This window comes from Aplidium turbinatum, chromosome 3, assembly GCF_918807975.1.
Source record: "Aplidium turbinatum chromosome 3, kaAplTurb1.1, whole genome shotgun sequence".
Taxonomy (NCBI): Eukaryota; Metazoa; Chordata; class Ascidiacea; order Aplousobranchia; family Polyclinidae; genus Aplidium; species Aplidium turbinatum.
Genome location: NC_137474.1, coordinates 16,804,635 through 16,826,478, shown reverse-complemented (window position 1 = coordinate 16,826,478; position 21,844 = coordinate 16,804,635). Strand labels below are relative to the sequence as shown.

Genomic DNA, 21,844 nt, shown 5'->3' with positions numbered 1-21,844 from the left:
GTAGGTTGAAATCGATGCTCTTTGAATGAGTAGGCTAATGCTTGCAGAAGGCCGTTATTTACAAAACCACCGTTGATAGCAACCCAAAGGTCCTAAATTATATTGGCTGTTGTTGTTGTAAATCGACTTTTAAAAAATGTTTCTATAACCACAAATGTTCCTTCATGAATAGGTCTAAACGAAATAACACAAAAACTATCTAAGGCAGTTTGGGACCTCATGGACAAGGGTGTTGATTCTAAAATACTATGGTCCATCCACAGCTATATGCTCGGCCGTACAGTGAAGGTAGCCGCATTAATTGTGGCCTTTGTCTTGCTGAAAAACTGGCCATTGTAAAGACCGATTGTAGCCACCTTCTGAGCAAGCGTTCTGAGTTGGTGAGTAAATGTAGTCATCGCAACAAATTTAAACTCAACTACTTTATAATAACATTAATTTAATTTGATTTCTACAAGTTACGTTAACGGTTTATCGCATTTTGCTTCTCTATGATATCACAAATGTTGTTACTTAGATCAGTTTGATTTTTATTTGGACGTCTTAATTGAGGCTTTTGTGACATCCGCTGATGGTAGCTCTTTTTTTCAAGTGGTATTACCGACTCATTGTTGTTGAAAATTATTCAAGACCCTCTGATGATCACCCCTTTCAGGGTTAAACAGACTGTAAAGGTTTGCGAAAGTAGCAACTAAATTTGATGTAACTTGCTTTGCTTGGCTTTTTTGTTTGGCATTGAGCACTTTTTGTAGCATTAATAGCATTTATTGTTTAAATTATTTGATATATTAACATTTAGTTAGCATTTTTTAGAAAAGCTGCAATTACTTCTGTTTGCTATATCTCGCAATGATTTTGCACCATATGAAGGACAAGTAGTTTTAAATTTGTTGCTCATTTGGTAACGAATGTACCACTACCTGGTAGGCTATTGTATTCAATTTGAAAAAGCAATAGTAAAACACAAAATTAAATCGTTTCCGATATGTATTCAACCATTACGAAAATGTTTTGAAAGAAAAAATAATTGTGATATTTCTAATTAACTTTTCCACGCATAGGCCTACAGCCTATTCGTAGTGGAGGCCACATCTGCATGATCTCGATCTTTTCTACATTTAATGATACGTTAGTTTTGTAAATACATCATATTTCATTGAAATTTTGGTGTTTGGTTTCCTTCTGAGTATGTCGATATGAGCGGCCATTGTCCCAAGCAAAGGCAGCCCGTGTCAAGTGTCACTACACATGCCCGACAATTCAGCTGTATTATGTCTCCACATCCTGAAGTAATCGTTCTAACTGTTAGGTCATCATCAGGTGAATTCTATAATGTCTGCGGCGACCTTGGTCGGTGTAAGATTTCATCTGTAATCTACAGTCTGTGAGTCGCGGCATTTGTGAACATTGCATAGCTAAACAAGTTTGTGTGATAGTTCTTTAGGATTAAAGTTTGAAGTCTCTTAAAGAATGTCATCAACTAGAGTTTCTGGCTCAAAAACGTAAGTAAACATAACCACAACGCAAGTTATTTTTTCTTGCTTTTTGAATGATATGTTGCAGCCTTTAAATAATTATTTTCTTGTGTACCGTTTACAATATTTTGATACTCTGTCAGATATGTTCTAGTCTCCACTTTCCAACTGGATGGATATTTCTGTAGAAGCAACTAATCAATAAATATTTTGATAAATTTTTAAAAGATTTGGCAGATAAAGGTTTGCGCAGCACGAGATATAATTAATCAGCGGATGCTTTGAGTCCTGCCTTCTTGGGAAAACTGTAGGCTGATAATATGCTACTTTAGATACTTTTTACACATCATATAAACAAATTAAATTAAACCCTTCTTTGTGATGTAGACTGCTATTTGAACAGAAATAAACTTAGCCTTAAGTAGCCTACTTCATAAAATGCAAATATGTTACAAAATAACTTAACCTGTACTATGATGACATACTGTCATTGCTTTATTATCTGTTGAAGCTCATCAGGTCAACGAAAATTAACATTTTATAGGTCAACAAAATGGTCGAAATTTGAACCTGTGTCTATGACCCAACAGAAGACAGACCACTGGGCCAAGATGAAGCATCAGGCCACGAACTTTGTTGTGAAGATGCCAGAAGCAGTGGTCATCACAAAACGTAAGTTAAATACAGTACGTAGGAAACAACTTTCTACTTCTACCGATGACAGTGGTGTGGTGGTAGTTCGGCAAAGGTGACTCTCATCATTCCGTACAGTGTAGCCTACTTAAAGTTACGCTACAAACTGTCCACGGAGTTGGCAATAACAACTTTCTTAATTTCTGTAGATCATTGAATTAAACTAACTTGATGTTATAGTGTCATAGCTAGTGGTCTATTGCCATATGCTTTCCGACCTGCCACACGAGAGAAAGCAAACGAAAGGTTATAGTGATACAAATTCATTGTTCAGTAATGAAGTTTTTATTTTGAAATTTTTGTGATACATACCGTGTTAGGGTTAGAGTTTAATATCCTGTTTATTTTTACTATTTAAGACTTAAGTCATGAATGATGAATAATAATACAGCGGTAGACCTCGCGCTATAACAGCGCCCAAAATCACATTGTGTATTCAACTTTTGCATCAATTTCTTACATAAAAGACGCCACAAAAGCCATATGATAAAATATCAAATCGTCACCTGTTTTATAAAAATCATCGATCTATGCTGACATGTTCTAATGTCAAATACAATAAGTATTATACTGAGTTTTGCTGATAAATTTGCGTTTTATTTCTTCCTCCATTGAATGTGTTGCCAATTCCCACGCAGCAATTCAACCGTTTTTACATTTATTTAACGTCTGCAGACGATGTAAAAACGACTGATTTGCTGTCTGGGAAGTGCTTGATTGAGTCTCAAGCGGAGACAAGTGTTATTGCTTTCAGCTGAACTTAGAAACACCATGGAAACACTTACAAATTAGAAACACAAGAAAAGAATTGCATACAACAACGACACACTTGAGCAACACGGTTCGTCAAAGCACATGACCACTGACCAGGGTACTGTGTTCCAAAAGCTGGTGCGAGCCGCCACTATACCATAACGAAGTCGCAGCATCGGGCTAAAACAGACCGTTTATATCTACATTTGTGAAGTAAAGGGATTAGAACAACTTTGAAGATTTTCGGGATATTGATTCAAAAAATCACATCAGTTTTTCGCCACCTGGTCAAAATTAGTCACTACGTAACGTTTTGAAAAAATTGTCGAAGTTTTTAAAAGTTATTTTCTACTTTTCTACATGCAAAACACATGTTTTTTATTATTTACAATGCTTACAAACAATGAGTTACCGCATCCAATGATTTTGTAATTGTGTTGTGTTAGTTATAGTCAGGGTTGCCATACCGTTCTTATTTGTAAGATTTATCCTTATTTTGAAGGGCAATGTCGTAGAAAAGTTATTGTGCTTATTTTGTCTTGTTTTTAACAATTACAAAGCTTTAATTTTTTTTTGGAATATGTCAATAAGTGGTATCGATTTGAGAAGCATCCAACCCACATCAACCACGACCCGACCATACAAAGACATCAAACAATTCAGTACGAGGAAGTTAAAGAGTTGGCACAGCAAGTTGATTCGTCAATGGCAATTAAGGATGAGTTCTTCGATAACGTCTCGGCTGTTGATGTTAGTGTTCAAGAAGATTCCAGATAATGTGCTTCAAAAGGATGAACCTGAGGAGAAGTGGATGAAGATTTTTACTGAAGACAATTCTTTTCTGTTGCTCTACAAGCTGATTAGCATCATCATCTCCCTTCCGGTCAGTAATGCTTTCGTGGAGAGAGTGTTCTCTCTTGTTTTGGCTCAGCGGACCAAGGAAAGGAACAAACTTAATGAAATGACAGTCAAATCCCTGTTGTCACTTGTCAGTAAAGGTAAACCCAGACCTGAGCTGTCGTGAGATGCACAAAGTATTTTCTACGACTGGAACAGATTGTTTCTGATAAAAAAAAATATGGCATAAGATACGCTCGTGTAAATGCAAGATTTGTTTAAAAAACGTTTGCTGCATTTTACATGAAAGCTGAATTTTTCGATTGTCTTTATTTTGGGGTCGATGGCAACCTTGGTTATAGTATGGAAAAGTGGGAAATTCAGCAAGATTCTCTGATAGCTTGATTCGTGTATAATATCGTTGTCATTCTTAATGAATACTGTTGGATTTCAATAATCTAAAGCGTTCTATCCCAACTCTCCTCCTGCTATATAGTCATTCTAAAGAAATTCCAATTACCGGCTTCCACGCCGAACAATTTTGCAGGTAGCTTTAAGTGCAACTGCACAATCGAATAAACATTGGCTAGAATCCATTGCCAAGACATCTGGTACGGGTTGAAAAACTCACTTCCTTACAATTGGGGCCCACAGCCAAGAAATCGACCTTTTTTCCACGCTCTCTAGCGCTTCTCTCTCACGCTACCTGGAAGTAGCAAACTCGCCAACGCCATCTGGTGATATGACGTCAGTACAAGACGAACTGAGTGGAGACCAAACTAGCCGAGATAGGCTTGGCATCGAATAACGAAAAAATAACGAAAGGACTTGTAAAAGCGATTGTTGCTGCGAGGTCTGTCTCGAACTGACGTCATAATCCGGTGTGTTGTGCAATAAAATCCGCCATTGCAGCAACGTGGCCAAAAGTAGGCTACAAGCGCGTGGAGAACCGAGAACCATGGCTTTGAAATTTTTTTATTGAGATAAACATAGCCTTAAAATATATAGCGGCGAGGTTGGCATTTATAAATTGAAACATGCTCTTTCAGATAAAGTGCGGTAAAAGTCATCGTGCTGTTGCACTGTTGGTGAATATATTAGTGAAGATAGATTTTATTATAAGTTTAAACCCACAACTGCCGTTTTTGTTTAATCAAGTACTCATTCATGATTTAGTTCGTGATCTTTCCAAACTGTTTAATGTAAGCTAATATAGTTAACAAGCAGACGATATAAACTCAAGACGTTTCAAACACTAGTCTGTTTTACAAGAAACATAACAAAGATGTCTTTAAAAAGTTTATTCTAGAAAACAAATTTGTATTTCGTTATGATGTTAAACAGCTTCTTGATGTATCAGAATGTAAATATGTAAGCTCTTGATGAAGGCTGTTTAGAGTTTATGAATAGCTATAAAGCTAGCTTAGAATATGTTACTTTCTAAGTAACAGCAACAATTACTGTATATCTCTATATTGAGTAAACATTCCGTCAAGTTGAAGTAACGTTACGGTTACGGTACGATATAGGCTAAATGTAATGTTAAATAAGATAAGTAAGGTAGTGTCAACGCATGCACGCAACTATAAATATTATGCAGCCTTAAACGGTACACTGCGACTTATGTAAATAATGATCATTATTTGAGCCTAACAAATTCTGTAAAAATGTTTGTTGTTTTTCATCAGAACTCCCCCCTGAAGCAACTCGGTACAAGATGAATGCAGATGGCACAGTTATGCCTTTGAAAGGTGCCGCGTTTGAAGATAAGCTCACCAAGGACTTTGGTGAAGAGAAACCAGGAATGTACGTTCAGTTTCAGTCAGCTAGTATATTATTAGCTTAAAGCTCATTTTCTGAAGATGAGGATGCAAATTGCATTGACTATTATATTTTTTTAAACGGTTTTCAAAAGTTGATGCTATAATTACCTACGTGACTAAGCTAACATATGCCTCAAGTGTAGAACATTTGGAAAAATTAATGCGTCACGACTGGTGTACTACAGCACCGTGGTTGAAAAACAAGGTTCTTTCAATTATTTAAAGGTTGTCTGAAAGTTTATTCAATTTCAAAATTATTTAAAACTCTTTTTGATTTTTACGATCCTCTTAAAACTCGTCTACCAAACATCATGAGGTTCAAGCACCTTGGTATAAGAACTTCTGGATTATTAAAGTCTATCTTTAAGCCTTTTAGGCTATTTCACATCCGGTGTTGCTTTAAACCCTATAAATAAATTCCACTTTGGCTACAGAAAAAATGTTTTCTCAGGTACCAAACTACTCGACCCAAACGATCCAAGTCTGTTCCTAGCATGAAAAAATATCGAAACGAATTTAACGACAGAGCAAGAGAAGGTTTTAGATACTGGCCGCTCACCAGGCCGAAACCTACGCATTGTGAGTAATGAGTGCAGTTTGCTTCTTATCAAGAAAACTGCTTAAGTCACATAGTTTTTTTTTTAAATGCAATGCTTCTGAGTATAGCGACGATGTGTCTCAAACAAGTGCTATATATTTTTATTTTGTTTTAAAATTAACATTTGCATTTATTAAAAAGTAATAGAACGACCACTGATGCAGCTTAAGGTTACAATGCAAACAATGCTTATCCTGTTAATTCTGGTGCAACCAACTGTTCTGAGTTGTGTAATGCAAAATTTAAATAAAATTTATAAAATCATTTTGTACGGCAGACTAAAGTATTTAGACACTGTAACGTATTCTCTTTCAAAATTATCATTGTCTCTTGAAAAGCTATACTTTGTAGCCATGTTTATAGTCTAAAAAAGTATTGGAATAAAGATTGTTTGGTGATAGTAACATAATAAAAATTTATGGTGAAGGTAAACCATTTAAAATTGCATCAATTGAGTTATAAAAATGTATTTACTTCAGATAAAACTAAAAAACTCAATTAACCTATTTGGTAATGTTCCCAATTTTACATCTTTATAAAAAAACTAGGTAGCTATTTTAGCAGAAAAGATGTATCCTACTATACTAATGTCCGTGTTTTGCTAAAGTCGTTTTTATTCACAGACGGTAAGTACGGGATGGGATCGTATAAGTCGGTGCTAGGACTTGGTGACGCTGTGAGGACGTAATCACTACATCACAATGACGTAATCATTACATCTTGCATCACAATGACGTCTCTAGCGATTTATTATTTTACCTGTAACTCACCAAAACTTTTACATTTGTTTCGCTTGTTATTACATTATTTATCGATCAAACTGTTTGTTAGTAGTCAAACCATTTGATGTTGAGGCGACACCGGAGTTGGGCAAACCAAAAAAATTATTTTAAACAATTCTTCAACTGCTGCAAAAACTTTTTAAAACATTCTCATTTAGGCTATAGGCTACTGCAATTGTGAAAGGAGACACCAGAATAAAAAAAATCATTCTTTTTGCATAAATTACAATTTGAGTTTTAAGTGATTTTTATTGGCACCTGGTGGATGGAATAATTTATACCCAATAACAGTTTAAAAGCAAAACTTCGCTCTGCTGGTCTCGCGTCAGTGTTCAGAGCTTCTACTTTATATGTAGGCTATGCAAAGTTGCCAAAATTAAGCTGAAAAAGTGGTTTTTTCCGTTCGAATAGGCTAGAAAGATTGCAATAATCAATTCTAATATAGCTCATACGCTAAATTTTATCAATAAACAGCGGTGGTTCGTGAGCCGACTTTTGCAGAGATTTTTTGTTTTGGAAAGGTTGGAAGCCTACATAAAGTATAGCCTACGCCTTGTGAGCGGTAACAACAACACTAGTAGCCTACTATATTTTATATATAAAAATAAGATTATTATTTTTGCTCTTGACATGATCATAGACTACTGGGGATGCTGTGATAGCGAAATCGATTCATGATTAAAAAATGAGGCTGATAAACTGTTTGTTGTGTTGAGTAACAAGGCTTGTACTGATGATACCAGACAGTCAACTGCTTACCTTATTGCAGTAAACGTACAGAAACTTAATGCGGTGATTATTCATGGCTTTTTTGTATTTATTCGTATTTAAGTAGAGTAGGCTACCACTCATAAACCTGTGTGACTATAGTTACAAGTCTGGCAAGCCAAGTTCGTGGATAAACCTAATATCGAAGAAGAAACTATTTGATTATCAAACAATTGTTATATAGTGCTTTTATTAACAACAATGCTCTAGTGCAGGGGTTCTTAACTGGGGGTAAATTTACCCCCTGGGGGTAAATTTCATATACCGAAGGGGTAAATTTACTGATTTATAAATTAAGGCTTTCAGACAAAATTAGATCTGTGGAGTTAGAAGAGTTCAAAAAGAAATTTAAGCAAATATTCCAGCGTTTGATAATTGGAAAGCCAGTAGAAGTCGCAACGAGATTTCTGACCTCGAAGTAGAAATATGCCAGCACTTTGACGGTTACTTCGAAGGTGAAAGTTTTAACAGTAGGCTACTGCTCTTTGGATAACTCATCCCTTCGAAGCCAAGTTAGAAAGTATTGCTGACGATGATCTTTGCAAAGATGAATTGATTGATCTTCAATATTCAACAACGCTTTGTTTCAAATTGTTATCGTGCAATTGGTGACTTTTCCAAGTTTTGGTGTGGATTAATTGGTTGATGATGGTTGATGGCTTATCAATTGGTTGATGATGATAATCGAAGAGTTTCCTACGCCCACTAAGCGTGCATTTGAAGTTATTATACCTTTTCCAACTACTTATCTGTGTGAAGCAGGGTTCTCTTTATTGTTGGCTATTTAAACAAAACATCGATCTCGCTTAGTTCCCAAAGACGACATGCGAGTAGCTCTTTCAACGACTGTTCTAAGACATTATTTTTCACAGGACCTCGTCAAGAACAATCGTGTCTTCGGCAAATAAACAGCTTGTTTTTGATATTTGCCCAGGTGAATCCAGACAAAAAAGGATGTTTTGCATTTCTTCGCATGATTGACTGGACACGATGACATCACAAGGGGCCACCAAAATGGTGGGGGTAAATTTTACTTTTTTCATTGGGCAAGAGGTAGACAAGACAAAAAAGGTTAAGAACCCCTGCTCTGGTGTAAGCTAACAATGATCAGAAAATAATGAAAACAACTTATAAGATTAGATTTTTTAAAAGTCTCAGCAACTTTTCTTGAAGGGTACGCATTTTGTAAACTAGACAGTAGACATTATGCTTTGGAAAGCTGAAACATAAGTGATGAAACACAATAAAACTACCCACTGTACAACGGTCAGCTAGCTTTGACACAACGATGGTAGTGCACACGTGTAAGCCTACCAATCTTACCATCTAGTGACGTACCAAGATTTTGAAGACTACTGTAATTTGATTGTGTTTGCAACTTCACGCAGATTTTTAACATATGAACAAACTGTATACACAGCTTGGTCGTAGTCAGTGTTTAACATAATAATAAGCATCACTTCTGATATGTTAGGCAGTCGACTCGAAGTAGGCGATATTTTAGACGAGCTCTCCCTTTTGAATTGACAATAGTTTCAAGATGAAATGGAATAGAATTAAATAGCCACCACAGGCTCAAAATTTCAAAAAAAAAACAGCCTTATACAGATTGCCAGATTCGACATCCGAAGTCAGAACGCCGAGTGTAAGAAGCTGCTGTAGTGCATTGACGGATATCCTTAGAGTAGAACCGACAGTAATCACGCCATCTGCACACTCACTTCAACAAACTAAAAACAAATTTAGTGCCAAATCATGACGTCTCCATAGCGTATATTCCATAACAATAACATCAATATTAATAAGCTAAAGCCTATTTTTCAAAAGGCACAGTGCATCGAAACAACTATTCGTTTTCACTGTGTGCTTCAAAGCCTTGTTTTTGTTCTAATTTCATTGGAAAGGTTTTCGACAAACGTAGACACTCTCTGACCTGATGTATGTCGCTGTCCATCCAACATGTAGATGTCTCTCAAGATGATATGTATCGATGCATTTAGAAATATTAAATACAACACAAAACCTTTGTATAAAAACAAAGTAGGCCTACACATGAACGTGATTTACTAACTGCAAAATGCCACAAAGACACCACGACGTAAAAGTTGTGAAATACGGTGACATTAAACTATCTTGTAAGTGAGTTATCTTGACTTTTTTCGTGGAGCTTACGCAAAAAAAATATACTGCTTGATGCAGGCGGCAAGCCTCAGCTACAGGGGCCAATGAGCTTAAGCAAAGATTCTAATACCATCACCTCCAAAAGAACAAGAGAAACAAAACCACAGCTGAATGTCAGGGCAAACAACTGAAGATGGAGTTCATTTCATGATCATAATTGCTCTCACAGAACTGTGCTTTCTTAGAGAAGTAGTTATGTACTCATCGGTGAATATCATCTCATCATAAACGAGATGTAATCCTAAAGCCATTTTCAACCCACGGTTACAATACAGTAGCGTTTTCGAATCTTTACTTCCTTCAAAGTATGAGTGGGAGCAAAAAATGACGTTAGTCAAGAACTAAAGCCGAAACTGAAGCTGAGATAAAATATCATGAGATGCTATTAATGCCACTGCATGGATGAAGATTAAACTAGTTTAGTTTGACATTCAATCAAAAGTTCTTCTTATAAATGTCCCTCCTGAAAGATCTTTCTTCTTCTTTCCTTTTTTCTTTCTCCGAGGCTTTTCAACGTTCATTTCAGCAAGTGCCTGTGTCAAATACATAAACTGTTGTGAATCACGTGACCTCTTTCTGAAAGGAGAATCAAGCTTCTTGAAATACCGTTGACACCTTCATGGCATTTTGGTACCAATTATAACATGAGTAGTAAAAATCGTGAGAAAAAATGTTGTTTTACTTTTTGTAGCACTCCAAAGTGCATGAGGTTTGTAAACTGTTTCAGCTAACTGTGAGTCAAGGCATCTAGTGTCAAACGTTCTTTTATGTCACACCACAAGCAGAGAGAATTATGATGTGACTCATAAGAATTGCATTGTATTGCGCATCTAGTCATATCAGTTAGCGTCTTGAACGTGCATGAGACCAAACATTAAATACTGTAATATGCGATGTATCAGCACCCGAATCAAAATGGGGCAGTTCAAGGATTTAAAACATGCATGAACAGTTGTTTGAAGTGCATTTTGATATGCTGTTTGATGCTGTTGAATGTGCTGTTTGATGTGCGTTTTGATGTTGTTAATAAAGTGCATAATAAAATGTTGTTTTCACATTTCTAACTAAAACGATAACCCACCCCGTTAGCTTGCTGCAAGGAATAGGAAAGCTCTTCAACCTGTAGATTAAGATGAGAAATTTCTGCTCTATAGTCATCCAGCTGAGCTTCGAGATTTTCTCTGCGGACCCTCTCGTAATCCAATTTAGCTTCTAGTTCCTCCACCACCCTGGGATGGAAAAACATTAAAAAATAAATAAAGTCAGGATATACCAGCAATATGTAGTATGTACATTTGTACAAGCGTTTTATTAAGATTAAGTATTCGGGAAGTTAGTGTTTTCCAACTGGACCGAAAAAAGCTAATTAACCATTTTGAAATATGTCAGTTATAGTGTAAAATCATAATGAACTGTCATGCCTTAAGACGCTGCACAATGGTAATTACGCGGCACTGTGCGCGTATCTACTGTTGGGCGATGCAAGGACTGGTACATGGGCGGTTATTGAGATTGATTCCTTCGAGACAACAAAAAACATGTTGTCAGAAGTGGGAATCGAACCCACGCCTCCATCTGGCGACCAGAAAGGAAAACCCTTTGGAAAATATTTCCCTTGGGAGAAGAGTTTTTACGTTTGAATGTTCACAAGTCGCCTGATGGGTGGTGCTGTTCAGTTGCTACGTAAAAATAGTTTTTACAAACAATAAAAGCAAAGGCCACAAATAAACATCCTAAACCGTCTGTTCTCTTTTTCTTCTTTATGTTTTCTTCTGTCTTCCTCTAGTTCTCCACCAAGTTGTCGAAAGTTGTTCTTAGCAATCTCCAGCATCCTTTCAAGATCTTCCACCTTCTTCGAGGCGCGACCTAACAAACGTGAACCAGCCGCTGAACTTCATTGTTAACTTTTAATTAAAAAGAGTTTGATGAAACAAAAGAACAAATAATTTGATTTACTGTTTGTTCCACTTACAGATAATGAAGCTAATGATGCTTTGGTAGCAAACGTGCTGGAATAGCAAATAAAACCGCATTTTCTCACGCACATTACATCAGGAAGCCATTTTCATCCATATAAAACCCACCCATTCTCCATATTATTCAACACGACGGAATGTTACATAAACGTTTGGTCAACGTGAAATAACAGTAAGTAAAATTTTATTTTTAACTTACTTCTGGAAGCCTTCTTTGCTTTTGCGTTTCTGGAGAGCCCTCTAGCATCACTTGAGTCTCCAGCAAGTCCCTGGAAGGGAGCATCATCTTCATCACTGTATGATCCAGCTTCGGAGTCGTCGGATTCATCCTCATTTCCCCCAAGGAGCTTCACACAAGCCAGCTGGGCAAATCGCTTAGCAACCATCAGAGGGGTTTCCCCGCTTGAGTTTTTGATTTCCACTAAAATGAAGTAAAATTCCTCTCAAAGAAAAGGTACACAAAAGTAAACAGCGTTATGACAAAGTCGCAAACTACGTCACACCCGTGGAAGCATGGTGGAAGGGATGTAAAAACTAACGAAGCCCAGCAAACGGGAACAAACGCCAGGTCACGTCTAATACAGATGAAACAAATGGATGATGGTGACATGAGCAATCACAATAGGTACCGGTAGTAGGCTACTCTGGTCTTGCATCGATTGTGAAATAGTTATCAGGGGAATGTGAAGACCAAAAAGACTCATTTAAAGTTCAATTCTAGAAACATTCCATCAAACCTATAGTTCTTCAATTCATGCTTGCAAAGATGTTGACGCTGATGTAGACTAGAGATATCTGTAACATGCAGATTGATGACACGGCAACCAAAGTTGGTGGAGCGACAACGTTTCTCCTTACATTTGTAGCAATATTACTGGGTTGTTAGTCAATTAACTCGTTATAGCAATAAAACAAACACAGTTAGTTCCACTTACTGTTAGCCCCTGTCTCAACTAGCCATTGCAGTACCCTGATGTGACCCTGGCCTGCCGCTTTATGAGCAGGTGTTGACATTTTCGCGTCTCTTTCATTGATGTTGATGACTCCTTGTTCTATCAGGGTCTTCAAGGTGACCAGATCGCCCTTGAACGCAGCGACGTGAGCAGGAAAAGCAAGATCTGGATGCAATGATAAAATAGTGTAGATTGGTCGGATAAAATGACCATGTTGCAACAAGCCTTGATGAACCATGGATACTTCAAAGTTAGAAGATTATAAATGGTACTATGGAAGAGTATAGACTAATAAACTTTTCCCAGCATTTGTAAAATCAGTGTGGAGTGTGTTTTAATTGAAGGAAGAACTTATTTACTGTTTTTTCAGTTGACTTCAGTCACATATTATCAATCCTAACGTACTTTCTTCGTCTTCGGCGTGTTCTTTCTCGTATTCAAGATTGTCAATAAAGTCCACCACGGTTTGTTTGTAAAACCTGTGGGCGAGATCTTTGGGGGTTTCCCCTTGATCGTTCCTGGCCGATAGAACATGTTCGATGCTGGGCGCGCTAGAGATCAAAAATTTAAGGCACGGTAAGTTCCCTTCCTGGGCGGCGAGATGTCCGGGAGTGTTTCCTGGAGTAAAATTATAATCACCTTTGGTTACAGCAGTTAGGCAGTCGGCTGCGTAGCCGAGTGGTGAGAACGTCCGTGCGACGTTCGAAAGGACGTGAGTTCGACACCGCTCCAAAGCACGCGTCTGTGTCTCGGTAAAGACACTTAATGGCAAGCCAAAGCCTTATAATTACGTATTTAAATAGTTTAATATTAAGAAGTATATTAACATGTCGTTTTTATGACCGTGCATGATGTAGAACAACCTCATAATCAGACACCCTACCTGCTTGCCTCGTTTTGCTTTAAAAAGCGTTTGAGGAAATGGTTACAAAGCAATGAAGGTATTTACACATCACTCAAACGACGATAAACCACAATACATCAGATTAATGAGGAAAGCATGAGTGAAAACTTCGTACCTCCGTTATCCACATCATCAGGACTAGATCCCCACTTGCATAGCATCTGCAGGCAACCCAGTCTTCCCTGGAAAGCCGCGCAATGGGTGGCCAGCCAACCGTTGAAATCAGCAGCACTCACGTCCTATGCAGAGATGTGATGGATGACGTAAAGACGTATAAATTAAAACTTTGAAAAAATGCACGCGTTTTGTTTCATTCAAAGAGTTTTAAAGCTTCGATAACTTTTAAAATCTTCATGCACAAGTTCATGTTTCCGTTAACTTATCACATATGTGGGGCTTCACTGCCAGCTCTTCTAAATTAAAGGTTGGGATACTGTTGCCCAAATACGGCTTCAAAGTTCATGATAGTATTTCACAACGCATACGATCCATAATGTTAGGGGAGGTTGGGGTAAGATGAGCACCTTTTTGCTTAAGTCGCTTTTACAAAACAACGGTTTGTTTTGGAAAATTTTAATAGGATTAACTTAAAGCACTAGTGAATCAGCTACATTTTAGATTGAGTTTTATCCCCTTGCGATTTTTATATTTTTTATATTGATACTTATTCGCGTGTTGCTAAACTTACCCCGGCATAAATTGTATGGGGTAAATTGAGCAATGACCTGGGGTAAGTTGAGCAATTCGATTAAGTTGAAGCATTCCCCTGTCAGTTTGTTTGTATAATTGGGAGGCATTATGCTTTACAACACAACACTATTTTTTTTATCCAATACGAACCTAAAAAGACACAAATTCAAAAGTTCAAACATTAAATAAGCTAAGGCTATTTCTTTTGGGGTAAGTTGAGCAACTGCTCCAAGATACTTCAACTAGCATTGCACATTTTACCCCATTCTGATTTTTGCAACAAAATTACAAATATTTAAAAAACTACAAAACTAACCAACCTGAACGTTTTATTGAATATCCTCACACTTTATACTTACCAATACAAAAAAACAGATTTGATTTACATAGTGCAACAATAAAGTTATTCAGTTTTTGGCAAAAAAAATAAAAATTTCCAATTTTCGAGATAAACAATATAATTGCGTGCCATTGTAAAATGCAACTCGCAGTGGACATAACAAAAACATTAAATGAAGTGGCATTATGAGTGATATATCCAGAATAAAAAAATAATAATTGCACCGACTCGTTTTTCCAAAAATAGGGGCTGCTCATCTTACCCCATTGCACACTTTACCCCAGTCTCCCCTAAATATACTCCCAGCTCCTGTTCGAAATAATGCTGAAGCAGATCTCAAGTTAAAACCATTCGCAAAGAACCGGCGGTGGTTCATCAGATGCTGTCAATGTACAAAACAGGAAAGCAGGTGTCGATCGCATAACCGAGTGGCGAGGCACTCGACAGGGACCTCCCACTCGTTCGACCCACTCAAGAACATGCGGCTGTACCTTGGTTCTTGGCAGGTCGCTTAAAGGCCTGAAGGTGGACACAGAGATTAGCTTCCACACCTTCTCGTCCACTGGATCTAAATCTTCAATCACCGGATGTAAGCCAGGAGCCAGGATATGACAAACAAATAAATGCAAACTTTGTCTATGTTTATTGATTATTCAGATTTACAAAGTATTTTCGAGTCCAAGTTAAAGTTTTCCTTTTCTGTTCTTTCAGAAACCTGTTCGGGTTTGTTCCGTGTTTTCGATTTTTAGAAATTTCAAAACAGTACAATTTATCAATAAAGGCTTTTTCAACATGAAACCTCAATTATAAATCTCATTCTAGCAACTGTAGGTAGTAGGCACCGCTTCAATGCATCCAAAAAGCTTTTGATATTTTTTCCAAAATTGCGAAATTCGAAAACAAGTTCAGTTTTTTAAGTGTGGCAAAAAAACAAATACTTCGAGTCCACAGTTTTAATGGAAAGTTTTATGCCAAGTCTGTTTCACGCTGGTAAAATCCTTAAAAGTCATCATTTAAATAGAATCATTTGCTCCAGTAAATGATAACTTCTCAATGACCTCATTGAAAGAAGAAACGGTACTACGACAGTTTATCGAACGACAGTTTATCGAACGACTATTGATCGAACGACAGTTCATCGAAACGACAGTTTATCGAACGACAATTAATCAAACGACTGTTCATCGAACGACTTCTAAAAAAACCGAACGACAATTTATCGAACGACAGTTAATCGAAAACCTAACCCCTAACCTTACCTTAACCCTCACCCCTAACCTCTGAGTATTCCATTGCATATGTGCTTCGTCGTTCGATAAACTGTCGTTTCGATAAACAGTCGGTCGATGAACTGTCGTTTCGATGAATTGTCGTTAGATAAACTGTCTTTCGATAAACTGTCGTTCGATTAACTGTCATTTGATAAATTGTCTTTCGATGAATTGTCGCGTCACGAGAAGAAACAGATCCAGCAGTGTTTCTTCTCGGAAGTTCCCTTCAATTTGCTAATATATTGTTTCATTAAAGAAAGAAATATAAAGAAGTTTCACTCACAACACCGCAGCGAAGGATGGTTTGTAATGTGAACGAGTGGCCGTGAGAAGCTGCCAGGTGGAGGGGAGTACTCCCCCTGTCGTCTTTACTGGACAGGTTAGCGTTGTTGTTGGCCAAAGCCTGGAAGTATTCATTTATTTGTGAAATATTTCCAGAAAGAAATAATTAAACGTTAAAAAAATAATAACTTTTCTTTATCACTATTTGACAAAGAAAGTATAAAAGATAATTATACAACAGTATATTACATGATTGATGGGTGGAATATTTTTCCTCGGACTGAAGAAGCCACTTATGAACCTTATTTCTATCAGCTTTGTATATCGATAGAAACCACTGACTGCAGCACCGAGGTTGACAAAATCTTTTCGTGTTTAAATATTGTTTGCAAACTATGTTCTTAACTACGTCATAAAAAACAGTTAGTTTCTTTAAGACCCCGATCCCAGTAAACTAGAAATGTTTGTTCGCGTTGGAAAGGAGTAGCCTATCTGTCTCAGTAGAGACAGAAAAACTCACTTGCATGCAGGCATCCTGCCCTTTAATGGCAGCGATATGACCAGGCGTCCATCCGCGTGGTGTCACATCTGTCGGATCCGCACCGTGCCACAAGAGCCAATGTAAACACTAAAAGATATGGACATTTAAGAACAATTAACAAAATTTTGAAACTTTTTATCTAAAGAAAAGACTGTAGTTTGTTGCTGTGTTATTAAATTACATTTACTCACTGTGTGGCCTATAGATGCGGCACTTTAAGTACAACGATGTGACATAAGGAACCTAGTGTTAGTTCAGTTTTATTTCGGACAGATACTTCTAAAAAGGTACAAGCGACAAAACACGAGTGTTAAAGCGTGCTTGAGACCGAAATGATTTATTAATTACAAGGATGTGGCACGGTTGTAATGCCTTGAGAAATTTAAAGCAGGCTAAACAAAATGTCAAAGAAATCTTAAGAATGGGTGATCGAAAAAATGAAGCATGCAAAAATAAAAGGTGGTCGGTCTGGGTGCGTTACCGAGGGTGTTGATGACCAACGTGGGGGACACAACTCTTAATGCGTTAGGGTTTACTCAAGAGAAGCAATGTAGGCAAAGAAAACCACACAAAAAGATATCCCACCATGGGAAAAGCCATTTCAAGACAACCTACAAAGTGAGGCAAATGTAACAATCTATGTAACAAACATTATAATTACTACAAATATAGTTACTATTCACTAAAAACCTCTATACAGTTTGTTTCGCCCTAAAAGGAGGATCATCAGAAGGTCCTTATTCAAATAGGGTGAAACAGGCTGTAGAGGTTTTTAGCGAATAGTAACTATATTTGATGTAATTCGTTTTGCTTGGCTTTTTGCTTGGCATTGAGCACTTTTTATAGTATTTATTATTTACTATAATTATTATAAATACTAAGCATAAAGTCAACTGCTTAGTGCTTACTATCCAAGCTAACATTCGACTACCATCCAAACTCGGCTGCCAAAATCACTCACCGGTGACCCAATTATTACTTTGGTGATAACACGATTAACACATGGGTTTGGTAACAACAACTTGCATTAAAAAACATGTGCAAAAGCTTATTCCATGTATTGTAGGCTACACTAAGCAGTTTACAGGCTTCAGCAATGATATCTTCAGTGTAATAAGCCCGACTCTTTACCAGGGCTATGTGAATGACATGCGACACTGCAAAATCAAGTGAGAAGAAACACTATAGTGTAAAACAATGTTATTTTCAACAATAACAAATATTTTCAATGGTTCATTACTTCAAGTGCCCCAACGTAGCATGCCCAGTGCATGGGAGTGAATTTCGTTTCTTGTTCCACTTCGTTAATTCCAGCCCCATTTTTTACCATAAACTCAAGCTGAATAACATCTCCATGACGTACTGCATCGTGTATGCTACGATAGCTCACCTGCTGCTTTTTCGCAACTGCAAAAAAAATTCCAACATAAATAAAATATTATGCTGATTGCTGATATGTATTGCATATGAGCCATGAAATTGTAGAATGAAGGAAAGTTAATATACAAACAGTGGGCGTTTTCTCTATTTAAGATTAGATTCCACATATGATGTACAAAGTTGGTGCTTAATAATCCTTACCGCGTCTTTTCAGAATACTGTACAGCGAGGTCTGATTATGGATTAGCTCAATGACCAAATGTTTGGTGAAATCAGTTTACTATTCTAGAATCTTTAAATTGCTGACTGCCACACAACATTAAAAGAACATTCCATTTTTTCAACTGCTTTGGTAGGATACTTCTAAACAACTTTTCTAATTGGTTCAAGAACGAAAGGACATTTTAAGAAAACTTTAACATTATAAACAATTTTTAAATTTCAACCAACACAAATTTGCTTCATCATGGAATATTTGCTCATACAGCAGCTGTTTATTGAGCTATTTTGAACGATTTTTTTCTTTGTTTTCTATTCACATAATGCGTGTGGCCGAAACTCAAATGATGCAAGAGGCCTTACCAGAGCGAGACATTTTCAACTTTTGTGTATTCCAGTTTCTCTCAGCAAACTTTATATTAAACAAACCTTGCCTAAATTTAATGCAGTAGTACTTTTTTATTAACAACAATCTGTACACAAAATAAAGATGTTGAGCAAGTTCAAGGTGTAGTATCTACCAATAGCAATGCTCAATAAAATCCGTTCAAGAACATGCAGGTATTTAATACAAACTCTGCACGGAAACTGTATATCAATAGAGTTATTATACAATAAATATTATTAATATGACAAAAAGAATGCTTAATAAAAAAAAGCTGAACAGAACAAATTAAAGCAAATAATATAGTCCCTGACTATCCAAACAGTCCATTTTGAGTAAGACAGGATTTAAAAAGACTTTTACTCTAATAATGTGAATGAAGGTATATGCAGTCTTCCAATAACACATTTGAATCTTAAGCAACATTAAGCAGCTCATTTTATGGTTGAACAGTGGTATGGCTGATTGCTGAACTACAACATGACAAACTATACATTACGTTTATGCACTATACTGTGTAATTATTTAATAGGTTATTCAGTTCTATTCATATCTGCAGCTCCTGCAAGCTTTACAGTTTACAATCACTTTACATGTGTCGTTTCTAAGGTTACTCATTATTGGTTCTGGAATCCATGCAATCCTGCGTTTAACAGCTACATAGAAAATAACAGTAGCCTACATAGAAAATGTTTCAAAAAATAAAAATGCCTGACTGTTGGATTCTAATGTCTCATAAAAATGATAGTGACGTTAATAAAATATCTAGTAAAATCCAATTGTTTGATAACTTCATGTCAGTGCTGCAAGGCAAATAAACAAAAAAATGATTTTTGCTGTCTATTTTACTTTTCCCAATAAAAATACTGGTTCTTGCCTACAGGGCGACCAATAAGAGTAATAGACCGAGAGCCTACGACAGAAGATTTCACCCCATAAGGTACAAAAGGTTTGACTCCTTGAAGTTACTGGGGTCAACCATGTCACTCACAAAAAGTATGGAAGATTGACCGCACCGGGTGGATCTGGATCCTAGAGCCCCCTAAAAAGCCCAAAAAGGGGGTTAATTTCACCCCATAAGGTACATGGACCAAACTTGGTGAAAACGAAGTTCTATGTCAGGACATCACAAAAATATCAAATCTAACAATATTTTCGGGTGGAAAGGTGATGTAAGACCCACCCCAAAGTGACCCCCCAGGGGGTTAATTTCACCCCATAAGGTACATGGACCAAACTTGGTCAAAACAAAGTCTTATGTCAAGACATCACAAAAATATCAAATCTAACAATATTTTCGAGTGGAAAGGTGATGTAAGATGCCTTCAAAGTGACTTCCCTTAATGTGACCCCCTTGGAAAGTTTATTTCACCCCATAAAGTACATGGACCAAACTTGGTCAAAATGAAGTCTTATGTCAGGACATCACAAAAATATCAAATCTAACAATATTTTCGGGTGGAAAGGTGATGTAAGATGACTTCAAAGTGACTTCCCTTAATGTGACCCTCTCAGAAGGTGTATTTCACCCCATAAAGTACATAAACCAAACTTGGTCAAAACGAAGTCTTATGTCAGGACATCACAAAAATATCAAATCTAACAATAGTTTTGGGAGGAAAGATGATGTAAGACTCCCCCAAAGTGACCCCCCAGGGGATTAATTGCACCCCATAAGGTAGGCTACATGAACTAAAGTAGGTTAAATCGAAGTCTTATTTTACGGCATAACAAAAATATCAAATCTAACAATATTTTCGGGTGGAAAGGTGATGTAAGATGTCATCAAAGTGACCCCCCAGAGGGTTTATTTCACCCCATAGAGTAGGCTACATGGACCAAACGTGGTCAAAACGAAGTCTCATAGGATACCACAAAATATCAAATCTAACAATACTCTCAGTTGGGAAGGTGATAAAAGATCTACCCAAAAGTGAATCTCCTCCTATAGTTTAATTTACTTCAACCCTTACTCGAACTAACCTTGGTGTAACGGAAGTGCTATGCCAGGACAATACGAATGGATTAAATCTAAAAATATTTTTATATAGGTTTTGGTGAAATACATTCACAAGCTGTCCCATGATGCATGAAATGGAACTATAGCCTACTTTACAAAAAGTTTTTGTATAAATCATATTCAGTCAATCGAAAAAAGGCAACAGGACATGGCAATACATGGATTTGTAACACCAAAAACAGAAAGTACATCAGAAGCATATAGGCTACAGTAGCCAGAAAATTGATCCAAGATCTTGATACGACCACTAAATGTTGACTTAATCGAACAACTGACTATCCAAATCAAAACGTTTCGAAATGAATCATTTGGAACGTTAATTCAGGCAGTAATGAACATTTTTCAGCTGCTGCAATAAATAACCCAATAAACCCAATGTAGTAAATTTTTGTTTAATGCCATTTGCTTTATGTCTCCAATCAGTTGTTGTAACTGTTCATTCATAAACAGAGATAGTTTGTGTAAATGTAAATGGTCGTTTCTTTATTCTTCATTGTCACTGCTGTCGCTTTCACTTTCTTCGTCTTATTCTTCAGATTCATGCAATTCTCCTATTATATACAGAGAAATAAAGACTGTACGAAACATTTGCTATTATGCACTACAGATATGTGTAACATACAATAGTAATTTTATTATCTTTTACAGACGTCTATTTTTCTTCGAATAATGCAACATTGCAACTTACTATAAACTGGAAAAAGTTCTACATTTATTAGTTATTTAGTGCACCCAGGCATTTTTCTCAAGATTGCAGAAACTATTGGTTACAGGTTCCTAAAACGAAACTTTACAGCCAGTTATTGGCTAATGTTTACAGTAAGAAAGTAAATAACGGATAGACCAGGAGAAAGTTTTATATTTATAAAGGGTAACCCAAGCGACATCCAATGCTGTTTACCTTCTTCTTGACTTTCCTGGATGAGATCAGATTCCACGCAGAGACATCTAAAGATGTAGGTGAAGCTTTACC

The 21,844-nt window shown here is 36.8% G+C and overlaps 2 protein-coding genes across 2 annotated transcripts; one reads left to right on the top strand and one right to left on the bottom strand.

The window, feature by feature from the left end:
• Positions 1-1,380: 1,380 nt before the first annotated feature.
• Positions 1,381-7,605, top strand: LOC145767490 (uncharacterized). The gene is made up of 5 exons (XM_082579323.1): positions 1,381-1,502; positions 2,020-2,147; positions 5,447-5,564; positions 6,033-6,160; positions 6,803-7,605. Exons 1-5 carry the CDS (start codon positions 1,471-1,473, stop codon positions 6,865-6,867), a joined length of 471 nt encoding a protein of 156 aa, XP_082435449.1. The 5' UTR covers positions 1,381-1,470; the 3' UTR covers positions 6,868-7,605.
• A 292-nt stretch (positions 7,606-7,897) lies between these two features.
• On the bottom strand, positions 7,898-18,935 carry LOC145767167 (ankyrin repeat domain-containing protein 42-like). The gene is made up of 11 exons (XM_082578940.1): positions 18,830-18,935; positions 18,108-18,274; positions 16,847-16,954; positions 16,328-16,447; positions 13,859-13,982; positions 13,245-13,457; positions 12,822-13,004; positions 12,086-12,307; positions 11,650-11,776; positions 10,992-11,139; positions 7,898-10,443 (listed from the first exon to the last, which is right to left on the bottom strand). Exons 1-11 carry the CDS (start codon positions 18,840-18,842, stop codon positions 10,342-10,344), a joined length of 1,527 nt encoding a protein of 508 aa, XP_082435066.1. The 5' UTR covers positions 18,843-18,935; the 3' UTR covers positions 7,898-10,341.
• Positions 18,936-21,844: the final 2,909 nt, after the last annotated feature.

Coding starts and splice junctions, on each gene's coding strand:
- LOC145767167 (XM_082578940.1), bottom strand. Junction 13,005..13,244: donor ACACGCCGAAGACGAAGAAA/GTACGTTAGGAT, acceptor CATTGCATCCAG/ATCTTGCTTTTCCTGCTCAC. Junction 10,444..10,991: donor CCTTGCAGCAAGCTAACGGG/GTGGGTTATCGT, acceptor TATTTGACACAG/GCACTTGCTGAAATGAACGT.
- LOC145767490 (XM_082579323.1), top strand. CDS start 1,471: ATGTCATCAACTAGAGTTTCTGGCTCAAAAAC. Junction 1,503..2,019: donor AGAGTTTCTGGCTCAAAAAC/GTAAGTAAACAT, acceptor AACATTTTATAG/GTCAACAAAATGGTCGAAAT. Junction 5,565..6,032: donor GGTGAAGAGAAACCAGGAAT/GTACGTTCAGTT, acceptor ATGTTTTCTCAG/GTACCAAACTACTCGACCCA.